The sequence below is a fragment of the Rhopalosiphum padi genome, chromosome 2 (assembly GCF_020882245.1).
Source record: "Rhopalosiphum padi isolate XX-2018 chromosome 2, ASM2088224v1, whole genome shotgun sequence".
Classification (NCBI taxonomy): Eukaryota; Metazoa; Arthropoda; class Insecta; order Hemiptera; family Aphididae; genus Rhopalosiphum; species Rhopalosiphum padi.
Genome location: NC_083598.1, coordinates 56,583,928 through 56,609,371, shown reverse-complemented (window position 1 = coordinate 56,609,371; position 25,444 = coordinate 56,583,928). Strand labels below are relative to the sequence as shown.

General features: G+C 25.2%; 3 protein-coding genes across 3 annotated transcripts; 2 read left to right on the top strand and 1 right to left on the bottom strand.

The window, feature by feature from the left end:
* The first annotated feature begins 8,658 nt into the window (after window positions 1-8,658).
* Window positions 8,659-14,152, top strand: LOC132920609 (histone chaperone asf1). The gene is made up of 5 exons (XM_060983113.1): window positions 8,659-8,976; window positions 10,406-10,526; window positions 10,592-10,707; window positions 10,769-10,945; window positions 13,782-14,152. The coding sequence occupies exons 2-5, from the start codon at window positions 10,418-10,420 to the stop codon at window positions 13,992-13,994; spliced, it is 615 nt and encodes a 204-aa protein (XP_060839096.1). The 5' UTR covers window positions 8,659-8,976; window positions 10,406-10,417; the 3' UTR covers window positions 13,995-14,152.
* A 114-nt stretch (window positions 14,153-14,266) lies between these two features.
* Window positions 14,267-15,752, bottom strand: LOC132920610 (mesencephalic astrocyte-derived neurotrophic factor homolog). The gene is made up of 4 exons (XM_060983114.1): window positions 15,457-15,752; window positions 15,255-15,376; window positions 14,559-14,700; window positions 14,267-14,454 (listed from the first exon to the last, which is right to left on the bottom strand). The coding sequence occupies exons 1-4, from the start codon at window positions 15,545-15,547 to the stop codon at window positions 14,288-14,290; spliced, it is 522 nt and encodes a 173-aa protein (XP_060839097.1). The 5' UTR covers window positions 15,548-15,752; the 3' UTR covers window positions 14,267-14,287.
* A 444-nt stretch (window positions 15,753-16,196) lies between these two features.
* On the top strand, window positions 16,197-18,785 carry LOC132920608 (S-adenosylmethionine sensor upstream of mTORC1). Its single transcript, XM_060983112.1, has 3 exons — window positions 16,197-16,650; window positions 17,468-17,633; window positions 17,770-18,785. Exons 1-3 carry the CDS (start codon window positions 16,640-16,642, stop codon window positions 18,607-18,609), a joined length of 1,017 nt encoding a protein of 338 aa, XP_060839095.1. The 5' UTR covers window positions 16,197-16,639; the 3' UTR covers window positions 18,610-18,785.
* The last annotated feature ends 6,659 nt before the right edge of the window (window positions 18,786-25,444 follow it).

Genomic DNA, 25,444 nt, shown 5'->3' with positions numbered 1-25,444 from the left:
ACCTTTTTAATTCCTCACTCTCTTTTATAAGAAAGTTAAACAGCACAATAACTATAAAAAATATAAATTTAAACATACACAAAGACGAACTAGCTTTGTGATAAGAAAAAAAATTGAAAAAATTGATAATTTATCAACGTATTATTAAAATAAAAAGAACACCTAAAACCGTAATACAGTATATTATCTGAAAAAAAACCATAAAAATAAAATATAATTTAAGTAAATATTCATAATATACTGTACTACTGTTCAAAAAATTATAGTATTAAACAAACACAGCCCTGCGACACTTTTTTTCGTTATTCATCAGCTTCCTAATGATACTGCCAATCGTCCTCCGGGTTGACATTATATAAGGATATAGCGTAATTATTTCAGTTTTTTTGTTTTTCCGATATTATGGCAAGATCTGAAATTTTTTGTTTTATTTTACTATTTACCACCCAAAGTACCAAATTGATCCATATTTGCTACAAAAATTCATGACAAACAAAAAATAAACTACATAATTGTAAGATCATTATACATTTTTCGCTACGTCCATGTCCAGGATCTAAGGTGTACTATTTTACTACTATTCTAATATAATATAATCGCGAATAATACAAATAATACATGGTTGTTATTTCTCACAATTTTTGTCTACTATAACTAATGAGTAAAATAAGTAGGCATTGTGTACTATTTTTTCATTGGATCCTGGAGAATAAAATATGCATCTACATCAACTACATCGTCCGACTAGCGCGAATTGTTCAAATAAATTTATATATTTTATTTTAAGTTTAAAAAATAATTTTAATCCCAAAAAAGAATAATAAAAAAAAACTTACTTAAGCGTCGACTGTTCCCGTGAAACCGAGTTGTGTCAATCTTCAGACTATACGTAGTAGTGCACCGCCGCCGAAGAAACTGCAAATTTTCTTCATATTGATCTTCAATCATGATTCTAAATGAGAATAAAAATTCATTTTTATGAAAATAAACAGCATGAAATAAAAATGAGAGTACTTTTCATGTACTTCAGTACTGTTCATTAAGACTATTATAGAATTATTAATCGTCTTCGACGAATGTCATCGATTGTCGTATGCCACAGATGACGAATATTATAATACGATAAATCTATGGTTTTTTTTTATAGAACTCTTTGTGATATTATACGATCTATTTTTCTATTTTAGCTGTTTGACATATGAACGTAAAATTGAAACATTTAAACTATAGACCAAATCTTTATATATATTGCAAAGTATTAATATTTTATTCTAATGAAAATGATTACAAATTATTTAATTTAATCTATAAAAATAGTGAACTAAACAAAAATAATTATATTATTATATATATTTTAAAAAAAAAAACTTATGATTTATGATTAATATCGTTATGTTTCTGAGTTATTATTTCTGCCTACTTTTGGTTTTAATCACGCAGTGCTTTAACTTAATCTTACATATATATATCTGAAGATACCTATCATAATAAAAACAAATTCATACATTTCCTTTATTATGGTTTCATGTAACAAATAATACCTAGTCAATGCTTTGAGGAATTCAATTTTCAGTACCATTTTACAAAATAAACAAAAATTACATTAAATTAAAGATAAAGAAGTAATTATTACAGTGTTGCTTTATACATTGGTGATTAAGTTTATTACTGTAATTAGTGTGTGAAATTTGAATTTGAAAGAGACAGTTAGTCAACCTTCATTCATAAGTATAATTTTGATGTTTTATGCCTTATAATATTATATATTGATTTATATTGCTAAGTATTTTTTTTTTTTTTTTTGTCAAGATTGATAAGCTACATTTTTTCTGAAAACATTGCATTTATTATAATTATTATTATAATATTGTATAAATAATAAATATAATTTATACCGTATTATATTCTTGTTATATACTTTTGAGTCAATACTCAATAGGTACAACCCTTTCGTAAAATAATTTGAATAAATAATATCTTAAGATTAATCTACGTATGTCAAAAATGTCATTGTGTACGTATAACATGTACAAAAAACTTTTATGTCCCTACAAATAATGTTTTAAATAATAACAAAATATCGTAAATATACATAATTTCAAAATATTTTGAAAAAATACTATTTGTAAGGAATACTCTCATAAGAATTTAATTAAAGTTTTAAGTATCTAAGATTATTCGTTTTTAAACTATAACAAAATATAAAAATTATTTGAGAAAAAATATTTATTTTTAGGGTGGGTGTATAATAAACATTTAATAAGTTATAGGTATAATACTGAACTTCAAATAGTCATAAAAAATAATGTAACTTTCCAGTAAACATATTATTTTTGTTTTAGGTTAAAAAAAACTAATGAGAATTAGTATATTAAATTTGTATATAAAAAGACAATATTATATAAATATCTGATGAAAAAATAATTTGAAAATTGTATAGATTTAAACAACATTTTGATTTTAAACGTTTATAAAAATATAATATCGTGACTATACATTTTTTATTGCAATAATTTAGTGACTGAGGAGGAACATTGTATTAAATTTAAAATCATATTGCTATCAATAATTTATATTTGCTTAAAAAAAAAAAATTAATTATTTAAAATTGTTAAAATGTTTTTATAATTATACAATGTATAGGAAATCATAATGTAGACGTTGGTAAAATTTTCAACATTCTATGATTAGCATTTTTGAACTAAAACTTATTAAATTAATTAATTTTGTCGAAATTATACAAGTATATATAGCGTAATGATTCCAGTTTTTCCGATATTATGACAAGATCTAAAATTGTTTATGTTATTTTACTATTAACCACCCAAAGTACTAAATATATCATATTTGCTACAAGAATTCATAACAGATAAAAAAAAAACTAAATAAATTTAAAATCAATATAGATTCATTGCTACGTTCAGAATCCAAGGTATAATTGACGAATTTATTTTATTCTTGGCTATTTTTTAACTTTAACCTTTTAGAACTCTCATGCCATATTCACAAATTAAAAACAGTTTGCGGACCAGACAAAAATAAAAATTTTATATTCTTAAATTATTTGCTATGAAAAAAAATATTATCTAGAACTTTAAAATAATAAAATATAATTAAAAATAAAATGTCAGTGTTTTAGAATTTAAAACGGGTCGTATATACAATAACCCGCCGGTTGCTGACCGGTTGGACTGGACGATCGAAAATAAAATATAGGTCTGTCATCGGGGTAACAGCTTGTAGAAGTCAATAAACATTTATGTTATGTATAAATAGTAAATTTATTACTACCCCAAAATTATAGGAAAATTAACCTACGTAAGTATCCTTCGACGCTTTTCGACGAAATCAAGCTGTGCCATATTAAAGTTCAAACGTGCACCGTCACCGAAGAAACAGCTATAGTTTATTTCTTCATTCGTCTTCTTTACGCTTCGGAATGGAATTATTGAAATATTTTATGAAAATGAGTGTACTTGTCATGTACTGAAGGCTGCTGTTTGACGACTGTTCAATAAAATGATTAGAATTGTTAATAGTCTCCTACAAATGACAACGATTGTCGTTTGCCATGGATGAAAAATATTATAATGATGTTTTTTTTATAGAACTCTTTGTGATTTTATAGGATTCATTATTATATTTCAGCTGTCTTGCATACGAAACTTTTGGTATCTAATTAATTTCATGCGTAAAATCATAATTATTGTATATTATCCTGAATTTTTTTTTAAATTATAATTTTATAACGGTTAATAACGGTTTTATACGGTTTGGCAGAACTAAATGATTAATAATTTTTAAAAATATTTAAAAGTTTAATCATTAAACTGATATTATATACTAAATAGTTAATAGATTATAATCTATTACATATAATAAACAAGGACTTACAAAATTAATAAAATTAATTTCTAAATACAAGCAGTTATTCACATTCAACTCCTTATACACATATAGTCACATATCATTTCCGTTTCGGTACCGTCCTGTTTAGGAATAATACATACTCATACTATTTTTACTGTTTTTAAAATTAATCGATAAGTTCTAACTAATAGGCTCAGATAATTTGTGATATTAATATATATAATAAATGCATCTATTTATGGTATTATGCTATGTTTATTTTATCCTATAAGTGTATAGTCAAAATATTTTGAAAATTATTATATGTATAAGAAATGCAAACATTAACATTTGTTAAAATTATCAAATAACTATAGTAATTCGTTTTTAAATTACTACAAAAAAACAAAAATCGGTTGAGCAGAAATAGTTATTACAGAAATATAAAATGAATATCCAATGTCTTAAAAATTTAAAATTCAAACAGTTATAAAAAAATATTAATGCGTCTTTTCGGAAAACTTTTTATTTTTGTTAGGGATGAAAAAAAACTTATATTAGTCGGGTACTCGGCCGGTTAAAAATGAAAAATGCTATTTATACAATTAATATGAATATAAATTATTATTCTATAAAATGGGTCTGATAATATGACGATTATGTATTTTTGGTCTCACGTATTTTATGCATTGCGCGTTGGGGAATAAAATATATATGCATATGTATACGTCACCAGCGTGAATAGTAGAATAAAATATGTGCTTATTACGTCGATTACATCGTCCGGGTAGCCGATCGTTCATATAAATAAATATATTTTATTTTAAGTTTAAAATGTAAATTTAATCCTAAAAAAGAATAAGAAAAAAACTTACGTAATCGTAGACTGTTCCCAGGAAACCGAATTGTGTCAATCTTCAGTCTATACGTAATGGTGCACCGCCGCCGAAGAAACTGCAAATTTTCTTCATATCGGTCTTCATCGTGATTCTAAATGAGAATAAAAATACATTTTATGAAAATAAACATCACGAAATGAAAATGAGAGTACTTGTCATGTATTAAAGGCTGTTGTTTTACGACTGTTCAATAAAATTATTAGAATTGTTAATAGTCTCCTACAAATGACAACGATTGTCGTTTGCCATGGATGAAAAATATTATAATTTTTTTTTTTTATAGAACTCTTTGTGATTTTATAGGATTTATTATATTTCAGCTGTCTTGCATACGAAACTTTTGGTATCTAATTAATTTCATACGTTAAACCATAATAATTGTATATCCTGAATTTTTTTTTAAATTATAATTTTATTATTTCAATAGTTGTTTGGTAAAATTTCTCACCAACAAATAAGACCAGCTTCGACCAGCATAATTTTACATTGTACACAATGCATTAATGCATTATACATTGAAAATTGAATTCAAATTGTACAAATTCGTTATAGTGACATACTTAACCTAGTCTATAGAGCTATACAGCAGTTTACGGGTTGGTTGTACTAAATTATTAATAATTTTAAAAATATTTAAAAGTTGAATCATTCAATTAATATTATATACTAAATAGTTAATAGATTATGATCTACGTATAAATAAAGAAGGACTTACAAAATCAATAAAATTAATTTCTAAATACAAGCAGTTATTCGCATTCGACTCGTTATATACACATGTGACTATATCATTCCCGTTTCGGTACCGTCCTGTTTAGGAATAATACCTACCTACTCCTACTATATTTTACTGATTTTAAAATAATCAATAGGTTCTAATGTTAATATGCTCAGATAATTTGCGATATTAATATATATATATATAATAAATGCATCTATTTATAGTATTATGCTATTGTTATTTTATCCTATAAGTGTATAATCAAAATATTTTGAAAATTATAATATTTATAAGAAATGCAAACATTAACATTTGTTAAAATTATCAAATAACTATAGTAATTAGTTTTTAAATTACTACAAAAAAACAATAATCGGTTGAGCAGAAATAGTTATTACAGAAATATGAAATAAATATCCAATGTCTTCAAAATTTAAAATTCAAACAATTATAAAAAAATATTAATGCGTCTTTTCGGAAAACTTTTTATTTTTGTTAGGGATAAAAAAACTTATATTAGTCGGGTACTCGGCCGGTTAAAAATGAAAAATGCTATTTATACAATTAATATAAATATAAATTTTATATAAAATGGGTCTGGTAATATACTAATATGACGATTATGTATTTTTGGTCTCACGTATTTTATGCATCGCGCGTTCGGGAATAAAATATGCATACGTATACGTCACCCGGCGTGTAGCAGATTGCCCGGTGCAATAACTAATAAGTATGTAATTATTTTATGTCTAAAAAAAAGTAAATTAAAGCTCCAAAAGTATAGAAAATCAAACTCACTTAAACATCGATTTTTTTTTGTGAAACTTAGTTGTGTCATATTTAATGTCCATACGTTCAGTAACCACATCGCTGACCCAGGAACACCTTTCCTCGTCCGTCTTTACCACGTTTCGAATTGAAGATATTGAGATATTTCATAAAAATAAGCTGAACAGAACGGCATATGCGTGTAAAATATTATATATATTAAAATACGGTTTAACGATTTGTTCGTCGATTTTTTTCTCCGTTAAAATTATTACAACCGTCAATCGTTTCCGACGAATAGCGAAGATTGATGATTACCATAGATGATAGATTAATATGATAGATCCATATCCATAGATTATATACTGTATTATTATGTTGTAATATTATTATTAGCCAGACATTTAAATTTATTCGGGAGTCTTCCGTTCGAGAGACTCAATTGTGTACTTATACAAATTTTATATGCATGACAAGGCGGAGGGCGGGGTAGATTGTGTAGATGTTGTTCAGGACATTGAGATTAGCCTCATTCAAAGTTTCTGCCATTGGCATCGCATAACTTAGTAATTAGTTGTTGTTATCGATATGTTTCGCCCGTATTATTATTGAATGACACCCGTCTTCTCATTATTAATGTAAAAATATTATAATATTATCAATAATCTGAATAATCAATATTAATATCGAAAACCATCATAATTATTTTCCAAATAGACAAAAATATTAAATTATAGGTACTACAATTTTCTTCAAACTTTTTTTTTGCTTTACTACTTTTTTTTATGGTGAGTCCGCCGTCTCAAAGACCCCTGACGAGCCGCCACTGCAGGTGTTAATAAGTTTATGGCATAAACAGCTTAAAACTAATCTACATAATATTTTGAATACTTCACTGTTAGTGTTAAACTGTGAAATAATAATACACGAATTGGTGTCTTTAAATAATATTTTTGTAATAACTTAAAACAAAATAGATAATTATACCTATATAATCTATTTCTTTTTATACTTAAATTACAGGTTTAGTATTACAGGTTCAGTATTACAGGTTTTTACTAAACTATTTATAACTTTACACTCGTATTTATTTTATATTATTCAAATTATGTAGTAATTTACTATTAGATTTACGTTCACGCTTTTCAGTCTTATGTTAATATGTATTGATATTTTATTGTTTATTAATTATTTTATCTTATATTTTTTAATTGTAGATTTTTATCTGTCTGTCTCTGATATGAAATGAAGTATCTTATTTATTTATTTCTATTGTTAAACTCTCTGCTCCACCACAAGCTTGCTTAAAGGAGTAGATATATTAAAATCTTTATTTGTATTTATATTATATATATATATATAATGTTAATGTATTATATCTAATAAAGATTTAAAAAAAAAAAAAAAATCGTTATTTTTCGTTAAAATATACAGTTTTGTCAATATTCAAATTTGGTATATGTACTAACAGTAGCGCCGAACACGAGTATGAACTGGGGAAAATTCCCCAGAAATATTTATGGGTGGGTGGGTGATAATCAAAAATAGTTTGTTATGCAGTATCTTGTATGTATATAGTTAGAAATAAATATAGTACCATTCAAACGTAACTAACTAAACATTTTTTTAGTAGGTGGGTCTAACACCAGCATTTTTTTCCCATAACATGAAATATAGATCGGCGCCACTGTACTTACGACTAACCTCTGAGACTGGGAGTGAGAATATGAATTAAGTTAAAACTTTTAAGCAATAATAATAACATAATAGTAGCTTTAGTTATATAGTTGTACTAAGTTATTTAGTTATATATAGATGGTACTATTCTGATTAATATAAAAAAAACATAAGATGGTGACCAGACATGAGTTATGGCTATTTTAACTGAAAAGTGAAATGTTCAGTAACTTCAGTTATTACATTTTAATTTTTTATTAGATGTATAAACGAAACCTAACATTATGAAAGCTTTATTTATGAAATAATTTATGCGTGTAGGTACCTATTATTAAAACATTAGGTTATAATAGGAAATATTTTTTAATTGTCTATTAAACAAAAATTGTATGGATTATGCTAGATTACAACTGTTATACTAGTGTTACTACGATGTAATAACGTAAAAGCATTTAAATACATTGATAATTAAAAATTAATAATACTAATTACAAAATTCATTAATTTGTAAAATCCTTATGATAATTTTAATCCTCCGTCAATTGGATCCTCTTGCGTCAGTTAGTCACCGGGATCTAGCTGTCGAGGGATCTATGTGACCGTTCACCTTTAATACTATGTTTATTATACCATGACATTTAACTACAATAAATACAAGATCCTTGATATTTATTAAGAAAAACAGCTGTCTTGATTGATAAAAAAAAATGGCTGATTGGAGGGAAAAACTATTTTGCTTATTGTTAACAGAATGGATTATGGGCAATGCAATGCTCTAATGTCGTAATGAAGTTAATAAACACAGAACACTATTGGTTAAATATTGTTGATAGCTTTTTCGGTTATTAGTTTCTGTGTGCTTTTAGTGTTGTGTCTTCCGTTGTAACTTGAAAATACGTGTACAGTGTTTTTACAAATTTAAACTTTTTGTGTTAGTGTATTATAATTCTATACTCGCATTGAATAGAATTTTTTTAAATCATTATTTAATTTTACTTATACATCATATCAACATTTACAGATAAACTGCATTCCAGTATCTATTTATATTAGTATTTAAGGGTAAGCAGCAAATTGCGTCAAACTTACTTACCATAGGTATATTAATCTATGATAATGATTTTGCAAATTAATTGGTCAATTGTTTTGTACTCATTTTATTTTCCTTATGTAGTAGATAGGTAGTTTAAAATATACAGGTATAATCATATTTGTACAATTAGTTATCACTAATTCATTTATAAATACTATTTTAAGCTTTGAGATTTGTCAATAGTTTTCAATGTTCAGAGCTAATTTTTTTACATGGTTAGTATATATATTTTTAATCAATCTAATTATAAACAATTTCAAAGGGCTCTATGCTTAAAATTGTTGATGGTTTTATTCTTTTAATTGTTGATCATATTTATTATTTGTTACTATCCATATAAGTGGTATTTAATGAAGATATCATTTACATTAAACATAATAAACATAATATTTATATTGTGTATGTTACTGCACCAAAATTTCTTTTTATTATTTTCTTATGTTTTTACATTATAATTTGTAATTGTATTTATTATATAGATTTTAGATTTCTGTCTGATATTTATATGTATAAATTTATTATATATATATTAAGGTATACGCAGAATATACATATGGCATAGGTACATTTTTATACAATTAAAATCATGCTTATGCATTCCAGACAAAATTGAAAATTGCTGAAAAGAATTGTATAAACATCATTACTAAACTTTTAACATATACCTGTTTAATTAAATAATCTGCACATATTGCCATAAATTATAAGGCAATGCAAAAAAATCAAATCATCCATAACATTGTACTCAGAAAATTAATTCATGGCTTTTTATATATTAAATTACAGTATTTAGTACTATTCAAGTTGTAAATTAAACACTTTATAGGTGCCATGTTATATAATCGTATGAAAAAGCTCAAAAAAAAAAAAATCTATACCCATATAATTTTTTATTGACATCCTTATGTTTGTTTTTATTCTCTTCTATAAGAGAACAAAACTGGTCTTTGCCGCAAATCCCTACGTGGATCAATGTATCTCTAAATATTTAGAAATCCTCATATGTACTTAAACTGTAAATCACTAAATTAAATTCCTAATATCTATTTTTACGAGTTATGTAAAAAAACAAGATTAAAATGAAAGATTCATCTAATAGTGTATTTTTCATCAATATTGCCTGTATATTTAGTTCTTTTCATCATTTTTGTTGTTTTATGTATGTAATAATAATGAATTTAACCAATCACTAAAAATAGGTACCTAGGTATCTAGTTTCAATAAGAAGATACTTGATGTACAAAATAGTCTGCAATAGGTCTACTAAATACTTGTTTAAACTTATATTGCCTATTAATAATTAATTATTGGATCAATATATTGGTATTATTTAATATTTTCAATAAATAAAAAAAATCACTGTATAATTATACTATATTTGTTTTTTTTCTTATGCAGAAATCAATAACTATGGCTAAAGTACAACTGTCAAATGTGGTTGTCTTAGACAATCCGTCTCCATTTTTAAACCCTTTTCAATTTGAACTTACATTTGAATGTATTGAAGATTTAAATGAAGGTATTTCTAATAAATAAATACACTTATTTATTTCAAATTAATTTTTCATATGTTATGTATTTTAGATTTGGAGTGGAAAATGATTTATGTTGGATCTGCTGAAAGTGAAGAACACGATCAAATATTAGATACTATTTATGTTGGTCCCGTTCCTGAAGGAAGACATATGTTTGTTTTTGAGGTATTATATTAATATTTAATTTTCTAGATCTATGATTTAACATAAACATTTATATTTTTAGGCAAATCCTCCAGATGTTTCTAAAATTCCTGTAGAAGATGCTGTTGGTGTAACTGTTGTACTATTAACTTGTTGTTATCGTAATCAAGAGTTTGTTAGAGTTGGATACTTCATTAACAATGAATACACTGATCCAGAGTTGCAAGAAAATCCTCCAGCTACACCTCAATTTGATAAGGTATTATAAAATATATAAATATGTATACTGTATACCGAAAAAGAAATTTAAATGTAAAAACTCTGTATATTAGTGAGATTATAATTTAATATATTAGATACAGTAGAGTCTTGCTAATCCGGACAATTTATATTTCATACTTAAGTACTCATTTCTTTAATTTTCTATACATTTGTATTGATATATGCACATATGTAATACATATATCACAATAATAACAATAATAATGTGCAGTGGCGAAGCGTCATAGGAGACAATGAGATAACATCTACCTACTAAGAAATTAGAACATAGGAAAAATAATTTTGTTTTATAAAATATTTACAAATTTTAACGTCATTTATATTATAAAAATAATATATGTTTTAATATTTGTTAAAATTGTTTTTTCGTTGTACAGTTATAGTCTTTAAGAATTATTAAAATAGATTAGATGCGTGCGATAGTGTCATGCGGGTCATTCCAAATATTATAATATTATATCAAAGAGACGTTGCGATGCAACGTCTCCCAATTATGGGTGCGCGGGTATAGGGGGGATTTTAATGTAAGTGAGGTTTACTTTTTTTTGCTATGAGACATGTCTCGCTATTCGGATTTCCTCAATTATCGACATTGTCACGCCATCGTCCCCTGTAAATCGCTATTACTGATAGCCGATAGGTACCTACGTGTTTCTTAATATTGTTGTTTTTATATTGTAGTTTGTCCTCGTGGCTGATGATATAATTTATGTCATTTTGAACGATGGAATTATTAATTACTCATACAAAAAAAAAATTTATTATCGAATAGGTAAAATAAAAAGGGAGGAATCCAAGCGTATTAAAAGTAATTTTATTCAATGTCACCCCAACTAAAAATTAAGCTTCGCCACTGATAATGTGTAATGTAAAATCAATAAATATTGAATTAGTATAAACACATAAGCTATATTTTGAAAAATATTTAATAGCAAGTTAAAAAAAAAAGTCATTCCATTTAATCCTGATAGGTTCGGTCCCATCTAGTTTGGATTAGCGAGACTACTGTATATTATAATGAAATACCCATTAAATATAATATAAAATTATAAATCACATTTTTCTGTTATCTAATAATTATATAGAAAAATTAAAATTAAACCATTTCCATTTTAAAACCGATCAAAACAATGATTACCAGAGTAGTCCGTTTTTGATTTTTATTAAGACAGGAAAACTATTAAGGACCAAAAGTTTAGGTTATATTGAATTCTGATTATTGAATTCATTTTAAATAATGCTAGAAAAATACTAATAGTTATTTTTCTAATGATTTAGACTTTTTTTTTAAATCTCTGAAAATTAATATTTTTAAATTGGAGTCTAATATGAACTTTTAAGTAAAATAAATATTATTGAAATTTAACTACATTTTCATGGTACTCTGTTCTTCTTCCTACAAGGCAAGTTTTTGTGTACAGTAAAATTTTAAATGTGATTGCTTTTACCTATTTTATTATTATATACTTTCAACTACATTTTCTTTCTTATCTTCTATCTTTTTTATTATGTTTGTGATAATATCTTTCTCATTGAACACTTGATTATGTTCTGAATTCTTTCTTTGTACAAATGCTGATTCTTTAAGCATGTTAGCTCCCATTTTTTTTTTTTTTTTTGAAATGAATTTATTCAAATTCATATTGTTAGAACTGTTAAGTATACTTAACGACTATTTTCAAATACTTTAAACTATAAAGAATGCATAATGGCAATACAAATTTCTTTTTTATAAATGCCGTAAGACTTAATTATTTAAACAACAAAAATGTGTTTAAAAAATGTAGATATTTTACATACTAGATATAAGTAATATATTTAATATTATAATACACATCAATGGAGGCACACTTCTAATGAAGCAACTTCTGTTCCCTTAATCTAAATTCTTATAGTCCTTTATTATCAGAATTTTAATGAATATTAAATTAATAAATATAGAGATGAGCATGTTTGGTGAATAAACCTATTTATGTGTATTTGAAAATATTTAAATGATTAATAAATAACATAATGTAGTGTTTGATATTTTTAACAAACAATATTTTATATATTCTTAACTTATTATTAATTCCATCATTATACTGATTTTAAAATTTTAAAAAAATACAATTACAATTTCACTTAAATTTATTTTCAAATAGAAAATAAAAGTTTTTTAGTTAGTTAATAAATAATTACTAGTTAAATAGATTTAAATATATCATTTTTAATATTTATGCAAATTTATTTTTTAACATTTAAAATATGTCATATACTTGAATAATTTAAATTATCCAATCAAATTAATTGTTAGATTAAAGGTTATTTAAATAAATTGATTTATCTACATTAATGATAGTAAAAAAAAATAAACACCACTTTATGTTGCTAATTACTTACATTTTAGTTTATAATAATTAATGTATTACAACTAATTACGCATGGAATTAATATTTGTTTTAAATAATTTTATCAATTTATAATTAATGAATATATATATTTACAAGTATAAATTAATAACAATTCATAAGTGAAAATAGTTGGTACATTATTTACTCATTAATTGATATTTAAATTGTTGTTAAAAAATTACTGAGCCTTAATAATGTGAATGAATTAAGTCGTGTACATAGTTTTAATCACTGTCAAATACTTATGAAGTCATGTAGGACGACATTGGTCTTTTATTTGATTTTAGAGCATTGTCTAACCATTTTTGTTATCTACTATTTGAAATATTTTTGTTAAGTGATGCTATTTATAATATATATTATGTGTTTTTCAAATCTAAAAATCTTGAAAAAACTAAAAAGCTATTTTATCCTCTTTAGATGACGAGAAATATATTGGGTACTGAACCTAGAGTAACGAGGTTTAAGATTAATTGGGACGACTCTGAACAACCTACTACTAGTAATGGAATACAAACTACCTGTCACGAAAATGAAGATTCAAATCTACAAGAAATGGATGAAGATCTGTCTTCTTTGTTATCTTCCCATGCAGACAATAGCCTTAGTCAAAGTCCAATGGAAGTATTGTAAATTGACTGATCCAATATCTCATCTATTTTAATATCAATATTTTTTCTAAGTAATGAATTTTATAAGAAAAATAAATTAAAGAAATGTTAATCGTGTAATAATAAATATAAAAGCAATTAATTTAAAGTTGAAATAAAATAAAGACGTTTTTTATTCAATTTGTTTGGTTTTGTTAAATAACTTCGACCCTTTATTTTATACCTTAAATAAATTATGGAACACAATATAAAAACAATATTGTTTTAAAAAAATTATAAAATTTATACAGTGCGTGGGATAATAAATTTCATTATTTATAATTCTTCTTTAACATAAGAGGGTTTTAATTCTTCAACTCGTTTGATATAATCTGTTTTTTCTAAGCAACCATCACAAATTTCTCCCCAGTTATCCAGTATCTTCTTCAAATCTTTCACTTTCATTTTCTTTAAGTTGACTGTCTTCCAATCGATTTCTTTGTCTAAAATTAAATAAAATTTGTATTTAATGCTAATTTATTATATATTTACCAGTAACTGAAGTTTTTGATTTATAAATATAAAAACTAAATTTTTTTCAACATACCATATTTAATATCACACACTTGAGCGTCCATTTTTTTCAAGCGTTCACAGATTTTAAGTGCAGGCATGGACCATGATAAAGGTTTAGACATTTCACTTAATATACCAGTTGCGGAATCTTCTAATCCGCCCAAATAGTAACACTACAAAAAAAAAAAAAATAGAATGTTGATTAATATAACATGAAATAATGTAAATTAAATATTTTAAAGAATTATTCAATAATTTTTTGTTGATAAATTTTTATATGTAATCGTGATAAAAAGAATCAATCATTACGTATTAATGGCAATAGTTTTCTTTTAAGAAGACCGGGGGGTTTATTAAAGCTAACACTATTTGATACCTACAATCAAATTTTGGAACAATGGTTCAACTAACAAATGGAGTTAGTGATATTTGTATATTACTGTCATATTATACAGTTTGCATTTAGAGATCAGAAAAGTAAGTATGGCTTTTAAACTTTGTACTACATTATTTATTTTAGTAAGGCTGTTGGTAGTAGGTACTACATTACTTTTCCACCACTGCTATACTCAAAATGTATTTCCCAGAACAAAAAAATGATACTACTAAGAGATACATAACTCGTTTTACTTGAAAAATAAGATTTCAAACCAATTATCCTACATCTATAATGTTTGATTCATTCATAACGTAAACATATATTTTATTTGAATACCTAGGTACCTACCAATCTTTTTTCCTTATCAATTTTTGTATTCAAACAATATTTCTTGAATTGTTCCTCGATATTTCTTGGATTTTTTTCACCTTCAAGTGATTTTGAAAACTTATCAATAGTACTGACACAAACTATAAATATAAATACAATTATAAATTATTATTTATTATCCAATATTAAAATATTCAAAATAACATTGATCATTACTCACCAGGACAATCTTCTTCGGTAAATGTTCGGCATTGTGCTTGAAATACATTAACAATGAAAAACACACATACGAACCATATGTGTTTATCCATTGTTAAATAGGATTTTGTTATACAATATTCAGAATTATGTTATGTTACCTAATTTTAAAAATAAACTAAATATATTAGTAAATAAATAGATGGATAAAGATATGAAGTTCTAATTATTTGATTAATTCAGTACTTCTAAAAAAGTCGTGAACGACAAATACTTTTGATTATTAGTGAAGCGGTAACACATTTAAAAGACACATCACAAATAATAAATTTTGAACTTATCAAATGACAAATACATATATAATAGTATCCTACTGTTTTAGCATATTATCCAAACACGACTTGGCGAAATCTCATTGGACAACATTCCGGTATGGTTGAAGTATGGAACGCGCACATTGTATTGTTCCATTCATACCAATATCACAGAGTATTTAGCACAGACGCAGACATTTCAAAATTTTTTTTTGCTTGTAAATGATCATTTTTTATTTTGTTTTATGAACTGTATCCGCGTACCACAGTAAAAGGACCTTTGTACAAGGGTTTTATGGTATTATACTTGTATGCTAAAACTTGAAGTTAAAAATTGAGCTTCAACAATATTCCCCTCAATGAACTGGTTATCACTTATCACTTTAATTATATCATGCATCATAGTTATCAGTTATCAACGCTTGATAACTGTCAATTGGATAAAAAATAAAAATTAAATGAAAATATTGAAAATTGGATTTATTTAATATTTTGAATTTTATAATTCCTTAATCCTTTAATCGTGAATCTCTATTCGGTTAATGAGTTAATCCTTAATTCCTCAGAGCCTCGATCCTTCTGTGTTCTGTCTGTAATCTAAGGTAATCTTAAATTTTAAATTGTGGTTTTGTCTTCCCATTTCCTCAGTATTTTTATGATATATCGATTATCAAAATAGATTTATACGAAAGATCAAAAATGTGTTAAACCAAAGTGAAATCTTTGTACTTAATAATTATTAGTTATTACACGTTTATCTTATTTTTATTTAATATGATATTTTAATTCTTTAAAATATGTGTAAACTAGTTGTTTTTGGATAAGTCAAGATAAATTAAATTTTTTTTTATCTTTTTAATGATAAATATTAGTAAATAACGTGTTATTAAGATGTCTGTTCTGTAAGTATACATATTATGACAAATATTTGTCATACACAATAATTTTGTTTATGTCTATCATATCTTGATCTATGTGACAAACTGACAAACATATTTTAAAAATTTTATCTTTATTGTAATATTATAGTTCAGCCATTGATTATAGAATAGACTATTTTATAACCAATGGTTCTATTTAGGGAGCCTTGGTTAAATTATTTTATTATAGTAATTTATATCAAAGCTTTCTAGTTCTACCTTATGATAATATGTGCTCATCTGGTTCTAACGTATCATAAATTAAATATATTTCATATATTCTGTGGTTCTACTTTTATGCAAATTGTTTTGTAATATTTGTATAATAATAGTATCGTGAAATGAATATTATGTCTTAAATTAATTAAAAATTTGTCCCCAATCTTAGTTGGTATGTCTCAAGGTGCCATCTTCACCCATCATGTTTAACATATATACAGCCGATCAACCAACCACTCCTCATACTTCTGTGACCGTCTTTTTCGACGACAAAGTCATATACATTTCAGAAAAAAATTGTAAAATGATTGTATATTTAAAAAAAATGTTATTTAAAAAATTAAATCAACAACATTAGTAATTATAAAATGTAGACTACATTAAACAGTTTAAAAAAATATATATGTTGATAGTTAAATAAATGATCAGTCAGCAGTTTGTATTGTTAGATAATATATAGTGAAAGTAAACCCAATTAAGTGGTGAATTCATTCAAACAGATTAACCCTCTTACCTCATATATATCTACCACTAACTTGAAAATCAAACTTATTATTAATATTTGAATAAATGTTTTAAGGGTTGACAAGAAACGAAAAAAAAGTACTCGTAAGCCAGTAGATAATGAGCATATTCAACATGCAGAGTTCATAAAAAATTGTCATCTAAAATTAAGATTAAACTCTATGAAAATAGGTGCTGAAGAAGCATGGCAAAATCACTGCTCAGATGATTCACTTCTAAAAGTAAAACAATTGTATTGTATGCTTCATATTAATACCTACTTAATTGATATTTTTGTTTTTTATTACTCGATCTAACGATTATTTAACACATTTAAAATTTTTTTGTAATAATGTTTATTCATATTATTTATTTCAGAATTATTCAAATACAATGCACAAGCTTGCATCACAGTTTTGGGATACAAATAATAAAAACGACCCTTCAAGTTGTAGAATCTCGTGGATTTCAAACAATATATTAAAATATTTTCAAAATGATTATTTACATGAAATAATCCGAGAAAAATCTTTAGCTCAAAAATATAATGTACTTTGGAACATTGATGATACAACCTGTATACCTGAAAATCCGTTTTATCTACTTGATGTAGGAAGCTGTTATAATCCTTTTCAAAAGTATTTATCATATTATAAAGTGTTGCCTATCGATATAGCACCAGCTATAGAAAACGTTGTTAAATGTGATTTTCTTACAGTACCTCTAGATATACAGTTAAATATTTTTGATAATGTTTGTCAAACATTACCAATGTCCAATTTTGATATAGTTGTATTTTCTTTATTTCTTGAATATTTTCCATTGCCAAAACAAAGATATATATGTTGTGAAAAAGCTTATAATGTTCTTAAACCAGGTGGTTTGTTAGTTATTGCAACGCCTGATTCTAGTCATGCATCATATAATTCCATAATAATGAAAAATTGGAAAATATCATTAAGTAATTTAGGATTCTGGCGTATCAAATATGAAAAACTTACTCATATACATTGTATGGTATTTAGAAAATGTTTATTAAAAGAAATTCCTAGAAATTGGTTGCATTCTTTGAATATTATAAATAATGTTGAAGATTTAATAACTATCCCACAAGACTCAAGAAATTACAATAAAACTAATGAAACATCAAAAACTATTATACAGCGTGAAGATGATGATGTAGTTGCTAACTTATTTTGTGAACTAGTTAATGTATAAGACGTATTGTTTAACACAATTTTAAATTTGTGAAATAATTGTATTTTTTAAATTTGTTAAATTTGCATAACTTTATTATATACTTCATTATTTAATATTAGTTTTAAGCTTAATACTGTTTACTTAAAATTTCCAATTGGTATTTAATTTATTAATATATAGCCTCGTAACTGTAAGTTTTAGTCCCTACAGCCAGCACTTTTATAGTCCTGGATCCTTACTCCCAATTTCTTAAGGTCTTGCTGTATGCCATTAATCTATAAATTGTATGAGTTCTATCCTTCTGGTTGCCATCGAATAATTGCTCTAGTTTTGTCTGTGGCCTCCTTTCACTTTATGTGTCCAAAACTAAAACCACTATTGGTTATTAGTTTATTACTTATTATTATATATTTGTATTCAATTTGTTTTCTAAATTGAATAAGTAAATTAGAAAAATAAATACCTATTTCTTTTCTGAACTAATAAAAAACCATCTATTCTGACTTAAGAGGCCGTTACACTCAAAGTCTAAAGTTAAACATATACAACAAAATATGGTTCAGATATTATGTTATGCACTTGTCTTGTACTCTGTACTTTGGAGGTATTACCTACTATCACAGTGGTGCTACGTGTAATCTGTATAAATAAAATTATTATTGGACCTTGGAAGTGAAAATCCATGAAATCTGAAACTTAGATGAAAACCCACAAACTACGGCCAACTGAAAAATAATTATCATCCCAATGCCAGTTAAATTATTATTAACATTGAAGGGGAGGGGGCAAACCGGGGCACTTGGTCGGGAGGTGCCAAAGTACCAACTAACAGTGGAATAATAGAGTGGGGTAATTTTATACTTTGTCTTGCGTAAAAAATTAGCTGGATCCAGCGCTGGTATGTGGTTACACCACATAAATGGGCATAGGCGGACCCAGAGTTTTACATTTGACTATTTGAGTGTGCACTTGTTTATTAACCAATACTATATAGTCTATAACCAATTGTATAATATTTACCTATACGATTATTGACTATATACAATGTACTATATTGCTAAGTATTAAGTAAGTATTGATTAAAATAATTTATTTAAATTTATATATTATATTAATATTTAAACATCCGTCGTTGTACACAAAGACAAAGTTAACGATAATGTTTTATGGCTACCTAGTGGCTAGTCCTAGTGTCTACTGTCTTGTGAGTTACTTGAATCATGACATCACGTTAACTGAAATCAGAAATATTAAAAAGTATTATTATTTATTATGTTGATCATCGCTATCAGCACGGTGTTTTCGAGAAAAGGCAAAATTGTTACCACCACTATTAGACCAACATATTCGTGTTGACGACGCCACGACGTAATAACATTAAATATAACGATAAACAAGTACCTACGTGTACCTAAACTATGAAGATGTAGTGATTTAAATTTTAAACATCCCGGTTTCGTTAATAATGTAAAATAACAATTGCTAAAAAATACATCATGTAATTATTATTCTGGACTTATATCCGTATGTGTTGTATCAGTCTCTGTCTTGCACACGTACGACATGGACAAATAATTTTATAATAGGTTTATTTACTCTAGAACCAAAATTGAGCGAGTTATACTCGGATTACATAAACGCGTTTTGTCTATGCCGTACTTGTGTAAGACTAATAAACACATGTGGGTGCGACGTCCTCTTAAAAAACTAAAATTTAGACGTAATTGAGCCAATGGTATTTTATTAGTACCCCCTAGGGCCTAGGCCATTTAAAATATATAATATCAGGTTATATTTAGTGGTACTTTAAATCGTGACCACATCTGTATAGGTACCTACAACTCATTGTGAATGTGTATAATACATTTAAATATCCAACTCACTTCGTTTCCATTCGATAGAATATACACAATAATAATAGCACTTAAGAATGCAGAATTTAGGCAGGTATTAATTGCAATAATAAATAATAATATTATAATTAATATTTAATAATTACATTTCTCACGTAACAGACACACATTTCTTACAAAAAATCTTAAATAGGTACATGCTGGACACGTGTCTATATATTCAGACTAAAACTATAAATATTAATTATTTTTGTGATTATAATTTCGTAGTACCTAAAAATTGAATACCCACCTATTAAATATTCCCAAAATTAAAATAATCTATAGTTATACTTTTCCATCAAAAACCTGTCTAGGGCTGATTTTTTAAATTAGACAAGGTGGGCATTTACCTGCTTGTCTCCCCCGTCAAATTATAGCGTTGTTTAAGACTGTAATGATATTCATAATATTACGAATATCATCATTTCAATTATGTTAATCATAACACACCTATTATAAATATCTAAACCCTGTATTTAATACAATATCCAAAAGTATGCATAATACCAAAATATATGACCGACCATAACACATCTTTGTACCCCATTATAACAATCAATAAAATACAGTTATAAAATACAAATATTAGGTATACAAAACTAAATTACTCTATTTTAGCTTACAATATTGTAATATAATATTACATATATTTATATATTATAAATTATAATGTATAATCATTATATTATTCATATAGAACAATCATCCGTTTTGACCGGAACGTACATGTAATTTCATGTTTCGTACTAAACTATACAAGTAAATAAAGGTGTTTCTAACGTCTGGTTTTTAACATGGACCAGATTGCATGTCTACGTTAATCTAGCTATTTAATAATTATAATTTAGTGAAAGGGTAAAGTTCACTTATTCTAATCTTTGACTATAATTATTATCGATAATTTATATTAAAATATATTCGTAAGGTTTAAATTGCTATATTTTTAATAATAAGCAGTTTAATTATTAATATATAATATAATGTATTTATATTTATAGTAATAATTTTGAGACTACTTAAATATATAAAAATATTAATATATACAACTATACAAGAGAACAACATGATAACTATAGTATAAGATAATATTACTTATTAGGCGATCACTATAAATTACAATCAGCAAATACTATTAATACTAGACACTACCTATAAATTTCTTTTTCTTTTTTTTAGTTGAAAAGACAATGTTAATGTCTGTACTTAAATTTTTAAACTTTTCGGCACTATTAATATACAGTGTTATATCATTAGATAATTAGCTAATAAATATTTCTTCAAAGATAAAACATTTTTTCACAATTTTTTTTTTACCACCAACGTGGTTATTAGGCGTGTTGTACCGTAATACATAATATACTTAAAAGAAAATGTATCCTACTATGTTTGATTGTTGCTTAAATAAGTTATAATAAATATTTACATTATAATATTATATTATAGGTACATATTGTACTTAAATTTGTTGTTTTAATAAAATTATTAATGTTTTCTCTTGATTAGAGTCGAAGGATTAGCTGTTTGCCTGTTTGTGTTCAATGACGTGCGTGAGTAGTGAATTTAGATGCAACTTTTTATAAATCGATAAATGTTTGATTGTTGGTTTTATAGCAGTCCATTTAATTGTTTAAATTAATTATCAAGTGGTTGAATAAATGAAAGAGATATCAAGCTGTGTCTCAACTATCGGAATTAAATTTATAGACTCATGGAATTGGAAATAAGATATTTTATTTAGTGTACACCAAGTATGACAAACGAATAATAACATATATAATTATTTATTAAACGTGACACGTGTCACGAGTGCATTGAAACTGTTTGTAGATACTCTCGAATTTTTAAGTAGGAACTAAAAACAAACATATATATAGGTACTTATACTATAGGTACTTGTACGAACCTTCAAATTTTAATACAATATTCAATACATATATAGTCTTTAACTATGTCAAACTCCATATTGGGCATAAGTATATGTTTAAGGTAATTAAGTGCGCGAACGTGTGGAGATATAACTCTGATAATATAGATTAAATTTTATTGACGAGCGATGACTGATGAAGAGGTCCAAGAAGAAAGAATAATCTAAAAAATTTCTTTTCTTTTTTTTTCTATGCAAAGCAACAAATATATTGCTATTATAATGAATAATGATATTATATATTTATATAGGTAGATTGTTTTATTTTATCTGATATCATTTTTTCTAATATGAGTGCGCTTCAATAGTTTCAATTGATTATTTGACCCTACAATATATTATAGTATACCAATCATTTGGAAATGTTATCTAAGACTAGCTGGTACTTTAGGAAGGTGACTTTGATTTTCTTATTATATTAAGTAGGTTTGAGCAACCTGTATTTTTCATGTATTTAGAGTTAAGACTTTAGACCGGAAAAATAAATTGACTTCCAGTTGCTCAATTGTAATTTTAAAAACTAGATTTAGTTTGTATAATATGCCTCTTTTATATGTTTGCTAAGAAATTTATTTTTAATTTTTTCATTCCGCGACTATTTAAAATATTTAAAATATTAGTCAATATTAATATTAAATATTCAGCTAAATATGCGTTAAACCAGATACTTACTATATGTTAATTAAAAATAAAATAGGAAATCTATTTCCAAGAAAACCTAAAAAACGAACTCAAATAAGTTTTTGAAATTAATAGGTAAATTGTTATTTGTTTTAGTTAATTGTCACAGTGATATCTTCTTTTTTTTCGATACTAACTATCTAAGTAGAATTGGAGCAAAAATATTATTGTATGTCTACCTACCTATACTTTGACAAATACGTGCCTATAACTATGAATTAAAATAAGAACTGAAATTATTAGAAAGGGCAGTACCTAACTAAAAAAATATAAAAAATGAGATTTTGATTAAATATTGATAATTAAATCATTATACGTATTTAATTAAGATTAATAACAAAAAATAACAACATCTAGTTCCTAAAAATTAAATTATAACATATCGTAATTATATGTATATGTTGTAGGTATATGCATTTACAGAAATTGTACATTTCCTAGAAGAAAAACTAGTTGCTGCGTTTATGGTTAGGACTCTAAATATTTAATGCTTTTAATGAATTTTCTATTAGCAATGCTAAATTATATTAATGATATAGCATTTCACGATTGTATGTTAATATCAATAAGTGGGCAATGCTAAAGACTATATACAGAGTAATTTTTTATTATGAGAAAAATTTCAAAGATTATTTATTATTTATTCCAAAATGAATAGCTTTTTTAATTATTGGTTTAATTTTTTTTCGATTTTAATAATGCTTAAAATTGTCAGTTCATTCAGCAAAAACAAACACACAAAACTTTATTTTCCAAAAAAATGTTGTTACTTTTGTAGTTATTGCTTTTACCGATAGCACTGATAGCAGGACACGCAGTACCTTTTAGGTGATATAATAATTGCCTATATAATTCTCCTTGGAAATGGAGTATTTTGTAAATCATGATTAATAATTATAGATACCTACATAATTGCAATAAATTTAGAAAGTTAATTAATTTAAGCTAGCTTTAAAAAATATCAATTGTCGTTAATTTATTGTGGTTCAAAAACTAATAACTCAAAGAATAACTAAAGACTGGAAATATAATTATTTAAGCTACTTAAAAAAAAAAAAATGATAAGTTTTAGATAAAAAAAATAACATTTAAGATTCTGAGCTGATCATTATATGTTGCTTTTACAATTATGTATATGTATTTTATTTTTATCAGAATTCTTGGAGAAGTAAAAATACTTAAGGATATTATTAACTTTAAGGGTGATTTCTGGTAACAATAATTTTCGACTTATGTATAATAAAATTGTAAATTCAACTAAAAAAGCTTTAAAAATACAAAATAATACTGTACATTTTATTACAAGGTATTGTATTACTCCTTGAAATTATTAGAAATAATTAGTTTCTTTTAAAAAACTTAAGATTTCAATACATATTATATTATAAAATGTTAATTAAAAATAATAACGAATAAAAATGAGTGATTTATTAAAGTTTACTATATGTTTTATTTAATTCAGGTCTTCAAATTTGTTTATTTAAAAATTAAAACTACCGCTTCAAAATGCAGGTCTTACTACGCCACTGGCAAGGTTCTTTGTTAGTTGCTTTTATTACAAATAAAAAATACATAGACAACATTTATTTTTACAAGTATTTACAAAATTCATCAAAATCATAAAAATGTACAATTTAATTTGTAGTTAAAAATCTCAAAAATAAATATTATATATACAATTTTATTTAATAGATATTTAAGTTCAAAATTCGACATAATTGTATATTTGAATAAATAATAAGAATTTTAGTTATTTTGTTGTAATTTAAAAAATATAATTTGTAGTTTATATGTACATACTCGTAGTTCTAGTTGAAACTTTTTTCACCTATTCATATATTATTATTTAATATTATACACAATGTAAATATTATATCAAAATATTTAGATTTTCGTTTAGAACCTTTATCGTATTCAATGTATACAATGGTTGAATTCAAATTCAAATTTTAAATATCTAATTTAGTGACCTTCTTGATGAAGAGGAACACTCGACAAATGATATGCAGCAGACAGTGTTCCCTGTTTTTTTTTTAATTTAATGTTTTGTCTCCATATCAAAATTTTAAATAAGTGCGTGTTTGTTACTTTGGTTTAACGCTTTAAAAGACTCATAATTTATTATACTCCTAAATCCTCTTCTTGTTTTATTCGTTAAAAAATAATTAAAAACATAAAATATAAATAAAATACTACACCTTTTTATATTTAAATAATAACTTTTGAGTTTTAAAATTATATTAGTTAATCTTTCTTGAGGTTATTTCTTCAGGTTATGCTGCAGCGTTAAGATAAATTTGTTTAACTATTTATATGATGTAAATTTAAACATTTTATACAGTTGTAGTGACGT

What these genes read in the sequence shown, in the direction of transcription:
- LOC132920609 (XM_060983113.1), top strand. Translation starts at nt 10,418, where the DNA reads ATGGCTAAAGTACAACTGTCAAATGTGGTTGTCTTAGACAATCCGTCT. An exon ending in GACATATGTTTGTTTTTGAG is followed by an intron (nt 10,708 to 10,768) that starts GTATTATATTAA and finishes TTATATTTTTAG; the next exon opens with GCAAATCCTCCAGATGTTTC. An exon ending in CTACACCTCAATTTGATAAG is followed by an intron (nt 10,946 to 13,781) that starts GTATTATAAAAT and finishes TATCCTCTTTAG; the next exon opens with ATGACGAGAAATATATTGGG.
- LOC132920610 (XM_060983114.1), bottom strand. Translation starts at nt 15,547, where the DNA reads ATGGATAAACACATATGGTTCGTATGTGTGTTTTTCATTGTTAATGTA. An exon ending in TACCGAAGAAGATTGTCCTG is followed by an intron (nt 15,377 to 15,456) that starts GTGAGTAATGAT and finishes TTATATTTATAG; the next exon opens with TTTGTGTCAGTACTATTGAT. An exon ending in TTGATAAGGAAAAAAGATTG is followed by an intron (nt 14,701 to 15,254) that starts GTAGGTACCTAG and finishes TTTTTTTTGTAG; the next exon opens with TGTTACTATTTGGGCGGATT.
- LOC132920608 (XM_060983112.1), top strand. An exon ending in CAGATGATTCACTTCTAAAA is followed by an intron (nt 17,634 to 17,769) that starts GTAAAACAATTG and finishes TATTTATTTCAG; the next exon opens with AATTATTCAAATACAATGCA.